The 18,553-nt window shown below is 46.8% G+C and overlaps 1 protein-coding gene across 1 annotated transcript; it reads left to right on the top strand.

Moving 5' to 3' along the window:
- Positions 1-362: 362 nt before the first annotated feature.
- SCCPDH (saccharopine dehydrogenase (putative)) lies at positions 363-13,443 on the top strand. The gene is made up of 12 exons (XM_084261907.1): positions 363-582; positions 834-946; positions 1,800-1,880; positions 2,356-2,485; positions 3,752-3,801; positions 5,689-5,819; positions 6,354-6,471; positions 10,234-10,353; positions 10,465-10,521; positions 10,984-11,095; positions 11,910-11,991; positions 12,413-13,443. Exons 1-12 carry the CDS (start codon positions 369-371, stop codon positions 12,516-12,518), a joined length of 1,314 nt encoding a protein of 437 aa, XP_084118033.1. The 5' UTR covers positions 363-368; the 3' UTR covers positions 12,519-13,443.
- The last annotated feature ends 5,110 nt before the right edge of the window (positions 13,444-18,553 follow it).

The following is an 18,553-nucleotide window of genomic DNA, read 5'->3' on the forward strand; positions in this document are numbered from 1 at the left end:
CAGAACCTCTCGGCCGGGCCTCGGTACACTTCTGTTTGTACAGGCTCTGCCAAACCCCGCTACGAGACAGCACCGCTCCCTCTTGCCTCGCTGCTGCAAGACGAGCAAAGGTTATTTCTCGCCCGGCAGCGGCCCAGGCCAGAGCCGCGGCTCCCGCGGGCGGTGCGCGGCCTCAGGCCTGTGCCAGGAGCGCCGCCAACTCCCCGCCGCCAGGGCCCGCCGAACCCAGCGCCCCGCGAGGCCGTAACGCCCGCCCCGCGGGCGGACCTTGCGCGCCGCCCCCGCCGAGGAGGGGCGGGGCCCGGGCCGCATCGCGTGATACTGGCCGCTGCCTGGCGTTGAACGGCAGTGCGGTGGTTGTTCTCGCCATGGCGGCCACCGGTGGCGGGGAGGAAGGGGCGCCCGAGCGGCCCTATGAGCTGGTGGTGTTCGGGGCCTCGGGCTTCACGGGCCAGTTCGTGGTGGAAGAAGTGGCGCAGGCGGCGGCCGGCGGGGAGCTGCGCGGCCCCCTGCGCTGGGCCGTGGCCGGGCGGAGCCGGGAGAAGCTGCAGACGGTGCTGAAGTGGGCGGCCGAGAGGCTGGGTACGGGCCGCGGCTGGGGTCGTGTGGCGCGGCGCCCTTGTCCGGGACCGGCGGGGCCCGCGCGGTCCCGGTGTCCCGGCCCCGTCCTATGGGAGCCACCCACGGGCGGGTGTGAGGGGAAGGGCTGAGGGGCGAACCGGGGCAAACCCCTCGGTGTCGGGGATGCGCCGGGGAGGTGGCGGCTCGTCCCGGGGAGGAAGGAGGCGCGCCCGGCGTTGCGGCGGGCGGTGACGGCGGTCTCCGGTGCGCAGGGAAGCCGACGCTCGGGGAGGAGGTCGGCGTGCTCCTGTGCGATGTCGGCGACCCGGCCTCGCTGGCCGCCATGGCGAAGCAGACCCGGCTGGTGCTCAACTGCGTGGGCCCGGTGAGTGCGGGGGATGCGGGCGGTGGTCCCGCAGTGTCCGGTGGGCGCGGCTTCGGGCAGAGCCCCGGCGGTGTCTGCCCCTCTGCCGCCGCTCCTTGGCTCCGTGCGGCAGAACTGCCCGCTCCTTGAGGCGGGGAGAGCCGACACGGCTGTCGGGAGGCGTGATGAAAGATGAAACGCAGCTTTTTGAAACCGAACCAGCGGTACAGCCGTGGGGTGTAATCGCCCACCCGTTGCCCACCGCGCCTTCCAGTGGTGCAGTTCAAGGACAGTTCTCGCTGAAGTACAGCGGGGCTTTCGCAGGCGCCGTGAGAGGCCGTGGGGAGGAGTCGTGGGTTGGGCCAACATCGTTGGTGCTGGGGCTGAAAGCAAAGCTGAAGACGCAGGCCACAGACCCCCTGCGTTAAGGTCTGAGGCCCTTTGAAACTTTGAGCAGCAGCAGCAGCGTTTCCGGAGCCGTTGGAGGGGGTCAGAGTTTGAGAACTGGAAGTTGGGTCACGACAACATCTTTGCAATTAAAAGTACATAAGTACACATGATGCTGATAATACAAGTGCAGGAAGAATAAATTGAGATTAGAGATATTAAATTTGCCTTGTGGTCTTAGGGCAGAAATAAGGTGGAGTAATCTGTGCAGCAAGCTGTTATCAGTGCTGGTTTGCTATGCTGTACCTTTTCCCCACCCCCAAAAAACTATGAGTGCTATTACTTTTTTGCCCCACTTAGCAGAATGAACAGCCACCCAGTGTTTACTTTTATTGTAGAGATAAATGTATATGTTAGATAAAGCGTGTTGGGTGAGCTGTGGTGCATGGGGCTTTTTCGTTATGCACGGTGTTCTTTTCTTCTACAGTATAGATTCTTTGGAGAGCCGGTGGTAGAAGCTTGTGTTGAAAATGGTGCAAGCTGCATCGACATCAGCGGAGAGCCCCAGGTGTGTGGCAGTAGAAGCATGCTCCTTTATATCAAGTATCTCTTAAAAGAATATTTGGATAGTATGTTTCATGTTCCTGCTAATGTTTTTAAACACAAAAGACAATTTTTTCCCTCCTGATCTGCAATTCCAAGATGTATTAATTATTGTAAAGTACATCAATGTATATTAGTTGTATAGTTTCTTACTTTTAGACAAAAGCCTCTCAGGTTCTCTGTAGAAATCCCAAGATTTCTGAGTTCTGCTGTAAGTCTTGGTTATGATTCTCTGTAGGAGTTTTGTGTGGATTGCGTTTCTTTGCACTGCTGTAGCCCTTTCATACTGTAAAATGGGAATGACAGGTGCCTGTCTTAAGCTTGTAAGTGGTTTGAAGTATGTAGGGTGGTATAATGCAACAGTAAAGCATTGATGGCTAATACTAGGTATGGCCAAATTTGGAGCTGTAGTTAAAATGGTTGTTCTGACTGTGTTTTAGTTCCTGGAGGGAATGTACCTGAAATACAATGACAAAGCTGCAGCGAAGGGAGTGTATGTCATTGGAAGCTGTGGTTTTGACTCTATACCAGCTGACATGGGAGTCCTGTACACCAGAGACAAGTTGAAAGGTAACTTAAATATTTTGTGTGACCTTGTGCTGATAAAGAAGTGCAGGTTATGCTGGTTTCCTAAAGCAGCAATGCTTCTGTGAAGACTCTTTCAGTCGCTCTTTTTGCCTGCCTTTACCAGCTGACCAGCTGGTACTTTTACCTTTAACCAGTTCTGGTAGATAAAAATTGGAAAGCCATAGTCCCATTAGATTGGGGGAAACTGGTTGTTAGGTAGAGGAGGGATTCAAGGTAGTGCTCTACCTCACTGATAGGCCAGAACAGTCAGCTGTCAGATGTGGGCTGTTCAGCCAGACCCTGGGCATCCCTAGGCAAGCCCCAGCACACAGCTGCTTGTGCAGTGAGAATCTTGGGGGGAAGAGACAGTGGGGACAGGAAGGCTGTGGGAAAGGAGTTACAAGTTAGTACTCTGTCCTGATCTCAGATGACTTTGATTTGGAAGGGCCGAGTATCCAAATGTTTTGCTTTTAGGTACTATTGCAGCCGCCATTAAGCAGGAGTGCTTTGTGTTGGCATCTAATCGTCAGCATTCAGTTTATTAAAACTCAGTCTGGATCTGACTGGAGGGAGAGGAGAGTATCTCGTTGCTCATGGGGTTATAACTTGATGTCTGATGCTTGTTCTGAATAAAGATGTCTTCTGTCTTTCTGTTTTGACTTCATGGTATTATCGCCTGTCTATGTACTTGCTTGCTGTGGTGTTTTACAATCTCAGAAGGAAGAGAGCAAAGTAAAACAAAGCAGAATTTGGAGGAGTTATTTTTGCTGTTCTTTGCCAAACACAAGCTGTGATAAAACTAAATGTTTTAGGAAATTTTGAATGTTTCAACTTGTTTATGGGTTTGTGGATTTGGGGTTGTTTTGGTTTATTGTGTGGGGTTTTTTTGTAGTTAAAGTCTACCAAAATCTGTAAGTGCACTCTGTTTTCACAGCCTACGTCATCCTTTATTTTGAAACTTGGAGGAGAACTAAATATGGTTCTGGAATATTCTTTCCCTTTGTTTTTTCATTGATTTAGATGATCTCCTTAACTAGGTGAGACAAATGAACAAACTAGTGAGTAAAGATGATATTTGTGACCCTTACTGAAGCACTTGACAGAAAAAATTGGACATTAAAATAGCTGTGGAACTTAATCTTCATTTAGTTTACTTTGAGATAAAGACGTGTCTCTGTCTTTTCAAGTCATGTCAGTGGCCTGCTATTTGAGTCTACATTGTGAACTGATGACTGTATATGCCAAGTAATGTTTTCTTCTCCTTTAAAGGTACCTTAACTGCTGTTGAAAGTTTCCTGACAGTGAAATCTGGGCCTGAGGTTAGTTGGTCTATTTCATCTTGGAAACTCAGAGGTATTTGTGATAACAGTTATTCTAATGGGCTACAGTGATGTTACTCCACTAATTCAGACTAAGGAACAAGCTGGCAGCCCTTTGATGACAAGCCTAAGACTGTTTTTCTTTAGGAGCTAATAAAAGTACCTCAAGCAAATGCCCTTCTGTAAGGTTGATTTGCATAGGCTGTCTAACAAAAGTTGTGTTTAAGCCTGTTCAAGAAACAGTTTTTGTAGAGATGTGGTATGCAGCCCTTGCTTTATTATACTGCCTTTGTTCTTAACCCAAGGTGGGTTTTTTTAATCTTATTTTCTCTCCTTCCTGACCTACTGAGAAGGGGTGTGATAGAGTGCCTTGATGGTCACCTGGCATTCAGCCACAGTCAACCCACCTGTGGTGGCTTAGCCCTGGCTGAAGGCCGGATGCCCACCAAAGTCAGTCTATTACACCCCTTCTTAGTTGGACAGGAGAGAAAATATATATTAAGAGGCTCAGGAGTCAACATAAGGACAGGGAGAGATCACTCTGTCAACAACGACATGGGCAAAACAGACACAACACAAAGTGAAGAAGAGAGAAACTACTTTATTACACTACACTACAAAGAACAGTGAAAACTGGAGTTGGGAGCGGGACCAGATCTTAAAACACTTTCCCCTCACCACTCCCTTCTTAGCAGACTTTAGTCAGAATTTTGTTCCCTTTTTCCCCCCCGTTCGCAGTACAGGGGGGCAGGGACTGGGGAAAATGGGTTTCTCGGTAGCACCTTCCCCTCACCCCTCCATTCTAAGCAGACTTCCCTTTAGCCATGATCTTGCTCCCTTCTTCCCCCCGCTTTGCAGTACAGGGGGGCAGGGACTGGGAGAAAATGGGGTTCTCGGTTACTTCTTCATGAGCTGTTTTCCTTTTCCAGATCTTAAGACACCTCTAACCTCCCTCCCCACTCCCTTCTTAGCAGACTTCACTCTAGTCATGATTTCACTCCCTTCTTCCCCCTGCTTGCAGCACAGGAGGGCAGGGACTGGGAGGTGGGGGCTTTGGTCAGTCCCTTGCAAGTTGGTTTCTTTACCAGCTGGGGGCCAGTGGGAGGGGGTGGGGGGGCATTCATTCCACACCCTCCCCCTGCTGCACCATGGGGTCTCACCCACAGGAGATAGTCCTCCATGAACTTCTCACACATGAATCCTTTCCTACAGGGCTTTATCTCTTTATCACAGTGTCTTTCAGTCCCAGTCCTCCACGGGGTTCCAAGCTTCCCCTCAGCAAACCTGTTCCGACACAAATATCTCTCTCATCTCTGTGTCTCTGTTTCTCCTCATGGCTGCAAGTGCTGGCAGGGGCTTATCCCAATGTAGGGTCACAGCGTCTTCTCTATGTCTCCAGCTGCTCCCTCCAGCGTGGAGCCCCTTCACAGGCTGCAGGTGGGGTCTCGGCCTTTCCCATGGGTTTCTCCACGGCCTGCAGGGCCATCTTTCTCTCTGGCACCTGGGCCGCCTCCTCCCCCGCCCTTTCCCGGCCTTGGTGTCTGCACAGCTTGTTACATCTCCTCGTTCCCCTCTCCGGTGGCAAAAGCATCTTTCCATGTTGTTTTCTCCTTTATGTGAGTCTCAGAGGCGCTATGACTATCTCTTGGCCTTGAATTGCCCGAAGTTTACACTTTGGCAGAAAACTCTAACTGCTGCTTATAAAAGCCGTCTCAGCAGCACAGCCTCGCAAAACTGCAACACCACCACATCGCAATGTACTTTATTGTGTGTAATACATATATGCAATAACATCTAATATACCTTAATAATTCTATCGTCATGATGGAAATAATACATGAAAGCTTTAGATAGTGAATTAATTACTGTTCCATGGTATGTCACCAGGGTGCTTGTATACATGATGGGACCTGGAAGTCAGCTGTTTATGGCCTTGCGGATCAAGACAACCTGAAGAAGCTTCGAAAAAAAATAGGATACGCCCCTGTTCCAGTCGTTGGTGCAAAGCTTAAAAGGAGGTATAAGAAACAAGATGTGAAACGTACTGTCTTCTAAAAGTTCCAGTATTTATTATTGAGCTTGTTAACTTATAATTAAATACTAAAAAGATGCATGGAGGACTTTGGCATAATATGAACACATAGAGGCTTGTCTAATAGCATTGAAGACGAGTTCAGTTTTACTGATATTTTATTGCTATTTTACTGAAAATACATGTCCCAGCATTTACTGGGTCTCAAAGGTAACTTGTTCTGAGGGTGAGTTTGATTCCAGAAGTGACCAGTAGAACAGAAAAAATAAATATGTGTAGAATTTTATTTGATTATAAAATTCATCCCTTTATGGAGTTTTTAATTGACAGTGATAAATTTGGAATGGTGTGCTTTCAGTAAAAAGAGATCTTGTCATGAAAATGCTTGAGAGAGATAATGTCATCAAAATGCTTAAGCAAAAGCCTGTATTGGTCAGAGGCAGGACCATTATGCTCAGTTTGTTTCACTTTGCATGACCATTTGAACGTGTTTTTCTAACTTTCCACTCCTCTTTTGCAGAGGACTTGTGTTTTACAATCAGGAATTTAAAGAATACTCCATTCCATTCATGGGATCTGATGTTTCTGTTGTGAAACGCTCTCAGCGTTATTTGCACACACAGCTCAAGGAAACACCCGTAAGTCACCGGTATACTGTGTCTTTAGTGGCATTTGCAGCCAATCTTTCCTTTATGTAATAACTGATCTTAGTGCAGATCTATGTAGCAGGGTTTCTGCAGTTAGGTAAATGGTAATGAACTGTGCTGTACTTCTGTTTCTGTAAAGAAGGCTTGTTGTGTTGACCACCTTTGGAAGCTGCTTGATCTGATGTCCAGGTGGTTCTGAGTGCACGGGCATGTTTCGTACCACTTGATACTCTGCCTGATGAGCCTGCTTATTGCTGCTAGCATAATAGTTACAAGAGTCTCTTGTAGGGTTCTCACGTTGTCTCATTTCTGGGTAGGTATCTGTAGGGAATGGAAGCCTTGAGTCCCAGAAATATTTGAAAGGTAGAATCATTAAGGTTGGAAAAGATCTCCAAGATCTAGTCCAACCGTCCCCCTACCATCTATATTACTTACTAAACTGTGGCCCTAAGTACCTCATCCAGCCTTTCCTTAAATGTCCCAAGGGACAGTGACTCCACCGGCTCCCTGGGCAACTTGTTCCAGTGCCTAACCACTCCTTTTGAGAAGAAATTTCTCCTAATTTTTAACCTGAACCTCCGCTGGCACAACTTGCAGCCATTCCCTCTTGTCCTGTCGCTAGTTATCTGTGAGAAGAGGCCACAGCCTCCTCTCAGGTAGTTTTAGAGAGCAATAAGGTCTCTCCTGAGTCTCCTTCTCCAGGCTAAACCGTCCCAGTTCTCTCAGCTGCTCCTGATAAGACTTATGTTCCAGACCCTTCACCAGCTTCGTTGCCTTTCTCTGAACACACTCCAGGACCTCAATGTCTTGTACTGAGGGACCCAAAACTGAACACAGTAATCGAGGTGTGGCCGTGCTGGAGCTGAGTACAGGCAGATGTGTCCTGCTGGCTATGCTATTCTTCGCAGAAGCCAGGATGCTGTTTGCCTTCTTGGCCACTTGGGTACACTGCTGGCTCATGTTCAGGCGAGTGTCAGGCAACACCCACAGATCCTCTTCCTCTGTACAGCTTTCCAGCCTCCCTGCCCCAAGCCTGTAGCATTGCCTGGGCTTGTTATGACCAAAGTGCAGGACCTGCCACTTCGCTGTGTTGAACTTCATCCCATTGGCCTCTGCCCATCGATCCAACTTGTCCAGGTCCTTCTGGAGGGCTTTTCTATCCTCTGGCAGATTGATGCTTCCCCCCAGCTTGGTGTCATCTGCAGACATAATGTGGGTGTACTCAATTCCCTCACCCAGATCATCAGTAAAGATACTAAAGAGCATGGGCCCCAGTACTGACCTCTGGGGAAAAACACTTGTGACTGGTCACCAGTTGGATTTAACTCCATTCACCACCACTCTCTGGGCCCAGCCATCCAGCCAGTTTTTAGCCCAGTGGACAGGTACAGTGCAAGCCATGGGCCACCAGCTTCTCCAGGAGAATACTGTGGGAAACAGTGTGAAAGGCTTTGCTGAATTCAAAGTAGACTATGTCAACAGCTTTTCCCTCATCCACCAGGTGAGTCACCTGGTCATCGAAGATGAGGTTGGTCAGGCAGGACTTATCTTTCGTGGACCCATGCTGGCTGGGCCTGATCCCCTGGTTGTCATGTATTTGCTCTGTGATTGTGCTCAGGATGTCTTGTTTATAATCTTTCCTGGCACAGAGGTCTGGCTAGTAGGACTGTAGTTCCCTGGATCTTAACGACCCTTGTTATACATGGGTGTCACATTAGCAAGTCTCTGGTCATCTGGTACCTCCTTCATTGACCATGATCACCAATAGATGATGGAGAGCAGCTTGGCAATCACATCCAACATGTTTTATAGTCTTTTACCACAGTGGCCTGGTTGAGCTCATGCTGGGATTTAGCCTTTCTGATTTTTCCCCTGCATGTGCTAGTGACTTCATTGTCCTCTCCCCAAGTTGCCTGTTTCTTCTTCCACTGGACACTCTCTTTTTCTCCCCAAGACTTGGCAAAAGTTCCCTATTCAGCCACTCTGGTTTTCTTCCCCACCAGCTCGGGAAGAAGTAGGAGCCTGCTCCTGCACCTTTAAGACTTCCCTCTTGAGAAGCATCCAGCCTTCCTAGACTAGCATCTAGCCTTCAGGACTGTCTCCCAAGGGACCCTCCCCACCAGTGCCCCAAACAGTTTGAAGTTTGCCCTCCAGAAGTCAAAGGTAGCAGTTTTACTGACCCCCTTCCTGACCTCGCTGAGAATAAATAGCTCTACCTTTTCATTGTCACTCTGCCCAAGACAGCTCCCAACCACCACGTCCCAGCAGCTCTTCTCTGTTTGCAAACAGGTCTAGTGGGCCACCCACCCTGGCAGGCTCACTAACCAGTTGTGTCAGGAAGCTCTCTTCCACACATGCCAGGAACCTCCTAGACAGCTTCCTCTGGGCTGTATTAGATTTCCAGCAAATGTCTGGGAAGTTGAAGTCCCCCATGAGAACAAGTGCTGGCAGTTGGGCCACTTCCACCAGTTGCTTGTCGAATACCTCATCTGTCTCTTCATTCAGCAGTCTATAACAGACCCCACCCAGGATGTCTGCCTTTTTGTCCTTCCCCCTGATCCTTACCCACAGGGAGTCTACCTTACCATTCCCAGCCCCAAACTCTGCCACATCAAAACCCTCTCTAAGCTAGAGAGCCATGCCACCACACCTCCTATGCTGCCTGTCCCTTCTGAAGAGTCTATAGCCATCCACGGACACATTCCAGTCACGGGAGTGGTCCCACCACATTTCAGTGATGGCAACAGTTAGAGCTTGCCTGCTGAATGCTGGCTCACAGCTCTTCCTGTTCGTGGCTGTGTGCATTAGTGAAGATGCCCATCAGTTGGGCCATGGCACTGTTCCCCCAGCCTACAGAGCACTTCCCTACAGAGCCGCATTTCCACCCCATTCCCCTTCCTACCTAGTTTAAAGCCCTCTCAATGAGCCCTGCCAGCTCCTGGGTTAGGATCTGCTTCCTCCTCTGGATCAGTTGGGACCCATCTGCAGCAATCAGGCCAGTTGCTGAGTTAAGAGGCTTCATGATTTTCAGGGCTGATAAATACATTCACTTGTGTTCCTGTGCAGAGGCTTTTTTGGTGTGTGTCAGTAGAGCTGCTACAAGCATCATCATTTTGGTCTGTGTAAGTACCACCAGGTCAGCGTGGTGTGGCAGACATTGTGATGAAGAGTTCTCATGCTGCTTGTGTGTACCTGGAGGCTTCTTTGATGCTTGGGTCTCAGTGTGCAGAGTAAAGGCAATGTGAAGTGGTGGTGGTAGAAAGGGTGTTAGTTTTTGTTTTCCATGGTTTCCTGAGCACCAACAATCTGTGTAACAGCTATGCAGAATCATGGGCATCAGCTAAGCGGTGAAGGTGAGATAGCCCTCTAAAAATACACTTGGAAACTTCTCCTGAGAAACTTAGAATTCTGGAATAGCTAAGGCCTCACTTTCTCTTGAACTAATGCTCAAAGGGGAGGAAAGGAGGACCTCTAGAATAAGGCCTGAAATCAATTACTAAAACACACCTCTCAACATCTTCCACTCCTGTTTGCCCTGCTCTCTCCCTCGCCATTCTGTAGTTACAGCCTCATAGTGACTTCTGAAGTGAAGCATTAGTCAAAGTTGTTTTAGAACTAAGACTACTGTTTAAGGCCCTATTTAAATAGCTCTCCCTTGTATCAAATAACTATCATAATTTGGGGGTAGATTTGGTTTTAGAAATTGATGCAAAAATTGTAACTTCTGTCCCTGAAACTATCTTTTTGCCTCAGGTGCAGTATGGCGCTTATGTGAACGTAGGTGGTCTTGGCTCTGTTATCAAGCTGATGTTTGCTGGCCTTTTATTTCTTCTTCTTGTGAAGTTTAGCTTTGGGAGAAAACTTCTCATAAATGTAAGTGTCCAAAACACAAAATAGTTGTTTGGAGATTCTCCCCTGTAGTTCACTGTTGATCTTTCTATTGGAGTCTTTATTTTATTCTTTTTTCCCCCTCTTACCATGTAGTACCCAGAATTTTTCTCTGCTGGACGCTTCACAAAGAAAGGACCAACCCAGAAACAGGTAACTGACTGTTTTCCATCATAATTATTGTAGAAATTTCTTATAGTAGTGGTGGAATAGTCATCTAGAGTCAACTGCTTAGTCTCAAAGAAGTTATTTCTAAATGCACGTTGTGCACATTGTGTATGCCCGTTCAGGTAGCTTTCCAAGGAAAAAATGAAATGTTGCTGAGTCTGATGGATTTACATGGATGTTTCATGACAGTCTGTCAGAGAGGATGATGGAGGGAGACTAAGTAGCCAAACCCCCAAGAGAAGGACTGGACTTCAGAACAGTAACACTTCCAACATAGTGGAAGTGATTAAAAATTTGGATGAGACTGTACCTTGTAGGCAATAACTCAAAACACCTACTCTCATGTTCAGATGGATTGCAGCATTTGACATAACAGATACTTAGAGTTCCTACTTGTGCTTGCCTGATATGAGTTACTGTTTTGGTGACCACACTTGTCCATTACAGATGGAGGGAACCTCTTTCACAATGACCTTTTTTGGTGAGGGTTACAGTGAGGGGCAAGATCCGCAGAGTGGCAAACCAAATGTAAAGATCTGCACTGAAGTGAAAGGACCAGGTATGCACATGAGTAGCAGCAGCTAATTGCTTTTGCCTTGCATCCCCTGCTCTGAAACAGGTGTATGGTTCCACTGCCCTTCCTTTCACCCTCAAGGAGCACTTGCAACATGACCAAAGTCAACAGCCTTCATAGGGTATTATCTTGAACACTAGTACTCACTGTGACCTGTTTTTTGAAATAGTTGGTTTGTTTGTGTTCCTGTTGTTCTCTTTCCTTCTGACTTTCCCTGTTCCAGTTTTCCTTTTTGCTAAGTAGAGCATTTAAAGGGAGAGTGGTGTAATGATAGTTTTCAGTTATTACAGCCTGGGCTTACTAGTTTATTTCCAGTCCCCTATGAGTGAACTTAAACAGATCTGGCATGGTATAATTTGTAGATAAAGCATACTTGTGTTCGAATAATTCTTGAGAGGGGAGCTGATCCCTGAAGTAAAGTCTGGAGACAGCAACAGTGTATTTTCAGAAAGGTGGTAATGAAGCATGTTTCAAATAACTAGAGTTGTAACCAAATACAGCAGCCTTGCAGAAAAAGTCTGCATTTACACTCAGGCTGAGGAAGGCTCTTGCTGTAACAGAAAGCCCTTGAGCCCTTTGTCACCACAAGATGATCACTAATGGATGTTGTGTGGTTAGAGGCCTGTCCAGATCAGATCTAAAAGACTTTGCCAGCTACCTGGGATCATTACTAGCTTACAAAAGCTGTTCTTAAATGGGAAGGCTGCTTGTCTGCCAAAGAGATTATTCTTCAGCAGGCTGTAGGAAAGAGCAAGATTTCACCATGCTATACACTGTCTCGTTTGGGTTTCTTTGTCAGAACCTGGCTATGTTGCTACACCAATCGCAATGGTTCAAGCAGCTGTATCTCTTCTGGAAGATGCAGCTTGTCTACCTAAAGAGTAAGTACTTTCCCTTAAAGCTACTGAGGGTTTGTGTTTCTCTTTGAAAATACACATCTCATGAGCCAGTGGCTTTCTGCGTTGCCTCACCCAAATGGCGGCGTGATGGAGATAATTCATCACAAGCTGATTTAAAGCAACCTCACTTTTCATCTGCTGTTCAGTTGGAAAGGCCATAGTCATGTTCTTAGAAATGCTTTTGTAGCATTGGTTGCATCAGTGTCTCTGTTTTCAGTTAATGGAGTGGTTTCTATTAATGGTACTTTGGATGTGAATATAAGCAGCTTGCCAAATTCCTCATGTGTTCTCCTGTGGGACAAAGTAGCTTTTTCCTTCTTAGGCAGGGAAACCTTTTCCCAAAAAAAGATGTCACTCAATCACTGTGCCACTGATGTTTTTCCCTTTTGATTTTCATTAACAGGGGTGGTGTATATTCTCCAGGAGCTGCCTTTTCCAAAACAAAACTGATTGATCGCCTCAACAAACGTGGTGTTGAGTTCTCTGTTATCAGCAAGCCTGAAATCTGAAGTCAAAAATGTAACTGTATGAACTAACATCTCTCCTGGGCCTAACTCCAGTAAAACTCACTTGGGTGTAAAGCCTAATCATAAAATAGCTTCACTGTGGTATTGTTTACAGCAGAAACAGAAGAAAAATTGAGTTAGAAGTTGTAATATTTGCTGTAGTGAGCAAACCCATAAATTGGATTGAGTTTTACTTCACAAGCATGTTAAATCAGTAATTTGGGGACTAGTTCTAGAATTCCATTTAATCTCTTTCATCAAAGTTTTAACCTACTACTTAATGGAACCACTCTAGCACCTACTTCATTTAACCACAGCCTCCTTGCTTCACCCCATTCCCCAGCTATTAAAAGCAGGCAGGCCCTGAATTGCAAGTGCCTTAGCACATGAAACCACTCACTGCTCCTCATGCCTGTTTGGGATTCATGCTGTTACTGTGTGGTGACCTTTCAAAGCCTTAGTGCCCAGTGTTAAATAAAAGAGTAGTTGTTCCTTAGAGTTCAAGGAATAGTTCTGTCTTCTCTTCTGGGTTATGTACTATTGTCTTAAAGTATATTGACTTTAATCCTTACTGGCTTGACTGTAGTAAGCAGTGCTAAAAAAAGGAGACAAGTAAAAGCACAAAGCAGGGGGTTTTCAGTATGACCTTGACCAGCAGTTTAGTGGTCCTGCTCCCCAGAGAATCTGGTGGGGCCAGGGCACACCAAGTGTTTCTGTGAGCTGGTGGTGTTGGGGGCCCCTGGCACAGGAGAGTGATGTATGAATCTCTATGTTGAGTAAAAAACGGTTTAAGTATGCAGTAGAAGAGGGGCCTTAGTAATGAGCATTAAATATTACAGGATGGTTAGAAGAGAGATAAAAGCATGTATTAAATTATCTGTGACCTAAGCATCGTCCAAGTCATACTGAATAAAGGGTGGAGGTTGTATATTTTCTGGCTGAGATTAATATAATTTTTAGAAATCATAAAAACACTTAACTCTGGTTCCTGTGCAGAGGCTTCTGCTAGCAGTGGTGTTATCCATAGAGCCTCAAAAAGCTCTGAAAATCACTCTGTGCTCTCCCTCTCCCTCAGCTGCATCACATGCAGCATCTTTATTACAAGAAAGGCAAACTGCATGCAAACTGTTTGTCTGTCCCAGTGTAGCTGCACAAGAGAGTGCCAGATGGATGTAGCTCACTCTGTGGCAGGGTTACTGGTAGTGGCCTGGAGATTTATCTCCACCACTGAATTTACTAAACCAAAGTTTCTAAACTATACTCTTTCCTATATTGCATAATAACTCACTGTCACTTTGGTTCAGCAGCAATTTAGGATTTATTAATATTAATATTGGGTTGTATAATTACAAACAGCACTCAAGTCATCAGCCAGTTTAACAGACTAGGAGAAATTTGTTAGTCAAAATAGCCACTTAAAGATTTGAGAAGGGTGAGGGTTACCTGACACTTCCAGCAGGGTTCCACACACAGGTGGGGTTTAAATCAAATCACACAGGCACAAAGCCTGTCCTCATTCAAGTTACATGCAACAGTCCTGAATGAGTTTCATGAATTACCTTTGTGTGCTGGCGTTCATCAACTACAGACCATGACCCTCACACACTCCTGGTGCAACCTAGCCAGAGGTGTGTCCTAGCTCAGCAGAGACAGGGGAGCATGGAGCTTGGTGTGATCCTGGATTTTCTAAGGGTCTTGCTTTTGGATCGTAGAATCACAGAATCATTAAGGTTGGAGACAGATTTAACAGTAATAGCAATAAACAATAATTTGTTTATTGCAAAACACACAAAACTGGGGATACACAAATGCAGTTTGTCACTGACACACCAACCCACTTGCTCCACATAACATCACTGGCAGGGTGCTCAGAAGGAGCCTTCCCTTTGAACGCCCAGACCAGCAGTCAGGATGCCAAGAGGAGCTGGGCTTTGGTTCCAGTCACTTGCCAATACAGCTCAAACCCCTTCAGACACTGCCAGTGTTTCCTTTCCTGTTGGAGTGTAGGGCATGCTTTTTACATCTGGCTCCATTGGGACAGGCCCAAGGGCTTCTGCATGGACTGGCTCCTGTTTGATCCCTTCAAAGGCTTGTCACTGCTCAGGACCCCAGTGGAAATCATTCCTCTTCTGGGTTACATGGGAGAGGGCTCACAATGAGACTGTAGTTTGGGACATGCATTTGCCAGAAGCTCTACAGTGCCTAGGAAAGCCTGTGTCTCCTTTTTTGTTGGGTGGTGGAGCCACAGCTGTTATTTTATGGATAACCTCCATGGGGATCCAACAACATCCATGCTGCCATTTTATTCCTAAAACCTGGATCCCTTGTGCAGGCCCCTAACTTTGTTTTATAGCAAACCCAGCTTTCAAAATGATTTGGACTATCTCTTTTCCCTTCTCAAAAACTTCCTCTGCTGTGTTACCCCATACAATGAGGTCACCAATGGAGTGCAGGGGCCCTGGGGCTTCAACCTTTTCTAATGCAGATTGGATCAGTCCATGGCAGAGGGTGGGGCTGTGTTTCCACCCCTTGGGCAGCCAATTCCAGGTGTAATGGGTGCCCCTCCAAGTGAAAGCACACTGTGGCATGCCACTTGGCCGCCCTTGACTCCAGTTCATATTTGAGTTCCACCACTGCAGCACTCACAGGTGGCATGACTTCCTTCAGGCCACAGTAATCTATTGTCAGCCTCCACTCCCCCTTGGGCTTTCACTCTGGCCAGATTGGACTGTTGAAGGGTGAGTGGGGCCTACCAGGCAGTCCCTGAATTTTCAGTTGACAAATCAGCTTCCAGCTGAGGATCAGGGAGTCTCAGTCGGTGTGGTATTGTCATCTGTGCACCACTGTGGTAGCAACTGGCACCTGTTGTTCTTTGACCTTCAGCAACCCCACAACAGGAGGGTCCTCCAAGAGTCCAGGCAAAGTGGACAGTTGTTCAGTTACTTTTGTCTCCAGGGTAGCTATCCCAAAAGCCCCTGCTACCCTTTCAGGTCTTTAAAATACCCTCTACAGAGATAATTTATACCAAAGATGCACAAAGCCTCTGGGCCAGTGACAACGGGGTGTTTCTCCCAGACCTTCCCAGTTACAACTCGATAACATTAGGGTGCACTGGTATCCCCTAGAGTCTTGTACTCTTATGGGTGATGTCCCAGGCCCTCAGACCCACACAGTGCAATAAATGCAATTGTCCCTCTGCTCCACCCGGCTGGAGGCAGGGCCCCTCTAATCTTGCTCATCATATTTGCTGGTTGCATGAAAGACTTAGAGGTCCCTTTGAGAGGATCAGGCATGTCACAGGTAGGCCTTCCACTTGGTCTAGGGAACTGCCCCGTGGACACTGGCACAGCATTTCTCCTTGCAGAATCTGTGTGTGACTGTTCTACCTCACAGCTCCTTCACTTGTGCTTGGAGTGTTGAGGTAGGCTGCTCACCCCACCTCCTCATGTCCTCTCTGTGGTCACGCAGGTAGAACCAGTGTGCCTCACGGTGTGTATCCTCTGTACTCTCTCTCCTGAGAAGAGGGATACTTTCTCCCAATGGCTGCAACACTTCTCTGTGAGATAGGAGTTAGCCAAGTGACTTGAAGACAATGCATCCAGCTTCTCTACTGGTGAGATGAGGGAAAAGGAAACATTATCTTGGTAGTGTCAGGGTCAGGTGGCCAGTTCATATACTGTTCGTGCATCTGAAGATGAAGAGTGGTTTGACTGGAGCCCAGGGCATATTGTTTGTCCAAGGAATTCTAGATTCAACCAATGTTACAGTTCTTTGAATTACACAGCACTGGCCTGTTCATTCTTGGTTTCTAAGTGGACCCTCACCTGGGAGAGAGATGGTACCCTAATTCTTTTACAGCAACTGACAGCAGTGCTTGCTACAACAATGCAAACAACACTTACAACAGGTTAGTGATCCACCCAGAAAATACCCATCCTAATCTACCAGAAGTATTTCCCAAACAGGTGTCCTTCATTTGTTTCTGCAGCTCATGCAGAACTTCAGCTATCTGCTGTTCATGGCTTGCCTCCAGGAATCCACAAGCTCTTTACACCCTTAGTATCATCATATCTGGCTAGCACAAGGCAGTTTTGAAGTGCAACTTTGGAGACAGCTTCTAACAGCACTTTTGAGTTGCTCAATGCACAAGTAGTGGGGGCTGCTGAGGTTTCCACTGGTGCAGTTCTGCTGGACAGCACAGTTCTGTTTTCAAAGTGACCTACTCCCAGTCCACCAGCAGCACATGTATAGTCCCAAAGTGCACTGCAAACCAGGATGAACATGGTTTAACATCTGTAATAGTCCCACCTGAGACTCCCCCAGTCAGTGTTCCAGCTGTAACATGCACTTGGACATGGGTTCAGGCAGCTTTCCAAGTTAACAGGTTTGCAGTTTTGGTCAGGGCCTCTAACATTCCACCTGTATCTTTTCTATCTGTGTCTTGATTTTCAACAGTTAGTTCCAGCCTTTTTAGCAATTCCCAACAGGTCATCTCTAATTTTTCAACTACTCCCTCACAGGCATCCAGATCTCCCATATTAAAAGGGGCTTTCACTCTAGTCAGTGCCACCAGTCCCATAGCTCCTCTGAGTGGCACTTGGAGAGCTAATCCCATTTTACAAACACATTTGGGCAGTTATCAGGATTGATCCCCTGCCACCCCACCTCCTCTCCTGGATATACTTCCTCATCAGGAAGTCCTGTGAGTGGTGCTGAGGGTGGTGCCACAAGCTCTTCAATTCACTCTTCCTTCTCAATTTCCAAACCTCTCCCCAGTACTACAGGCTGAGCAGCATCACTTCAGTTGTCCCTGTTCTTTTCTCCTCTCCCAGTGTCAAAATAAAGAGGTCCTGAGGAACTAAATTGATACCACACTCCTGCCATTCAGGGTGATTAAGTGAAAACCATACTGACATATAATACCTCATCCCATTTTTATTCCCTTCCCAAAAACATCAGCTGTGGTTAGGTACCATAATTTAAGGTTCCTTTGTATGGCTTTTTCCTTCTTGTCTAAGCTATAGAATGGCCACCATTGATTCCAGTATTTTATCAAAGTCTCTGGTTACCCCACCCTCACAGAGGGCCTCCCATACCTTTCCAGTGTGCCCAAATACATTTGAGAGGGCTTTTCTTTACTACTTCTCCTCCCACCTGATTCCCCAGATGAAGCTTTTGAATTATCACTCTATGGCATATCCCACTCCTACACCCTTCACAAAAAGTGGGATCTTTTCAGGGGTTCCACTGAAGATAACATCTGTAACATTCACCATGATGCTTTAACAGCAGTTTTATCTTCAGTTTAGTCCTTCAAGACATTTACTATAATCATTTGATCACAAATTTATTAATTCTTATAAATATTTCTAATTCTCTTGCTTCATCCCTCACCAGCTGTTTCCCTCAGGGGATAAGAGGGGCAGATCCAGACTCCACACTCACTTTGTGCACAATTGCACATCCCAATCTCTGTCATTCACCGCTCTTGTAACAGCAGTATCCTTTTAATAAGGGAAATTCCAAACTCAAGCACCTTTAGGCCACTCCAATACCTGAGACCAAAAACCCAAAGACACAGATGGACACCAAAGCATCTCCAGCTGGACACCATTCTGTTACACAGAAGAAAGCATCCTCAGTTTACAAACAGCCCCCTGACATCCAGGCACCAGAAAAAAGATTGAAAGAACACCTTTCTTTAGATAGTCTTAGACTCCTTCCCACACTGACCCAACTGAGTCACCCAAAGGAGTTCTTTTCTCAATAGGTCCTGCAGCTGAGCAGGGAGGGTCCCATCTGGGTCACCAACTGTTGAAACATCCCAATACACTCAGAGCCCAAGAAAACTCCAGCAGGTATTCTCAATTGCAGCACTGGGGATCGCTGCACCACAAGTGCTCCAAACATCAGAGCACAGAATTCATTACAACATCATGCAATTTCCAAGAGCTACTCTATATACACATCAAGTTCCTTAGAACTCACAGACAAAGCTTTTCACATCGGCCACAGCTCTTTTTGGTGGGCTTTGGAGC

The sequence above is a fragment of the Gallinula chloropus genome, assembly GCF_964237585.1.
Source record: "Gallinula chloropus genome assembly, chromosome: 3".
NCBI lineage: Eukaryota > Metazoa > Chordata > Aves > Gruiformes > Rallidae > Gallinula > Gallinula chloropus.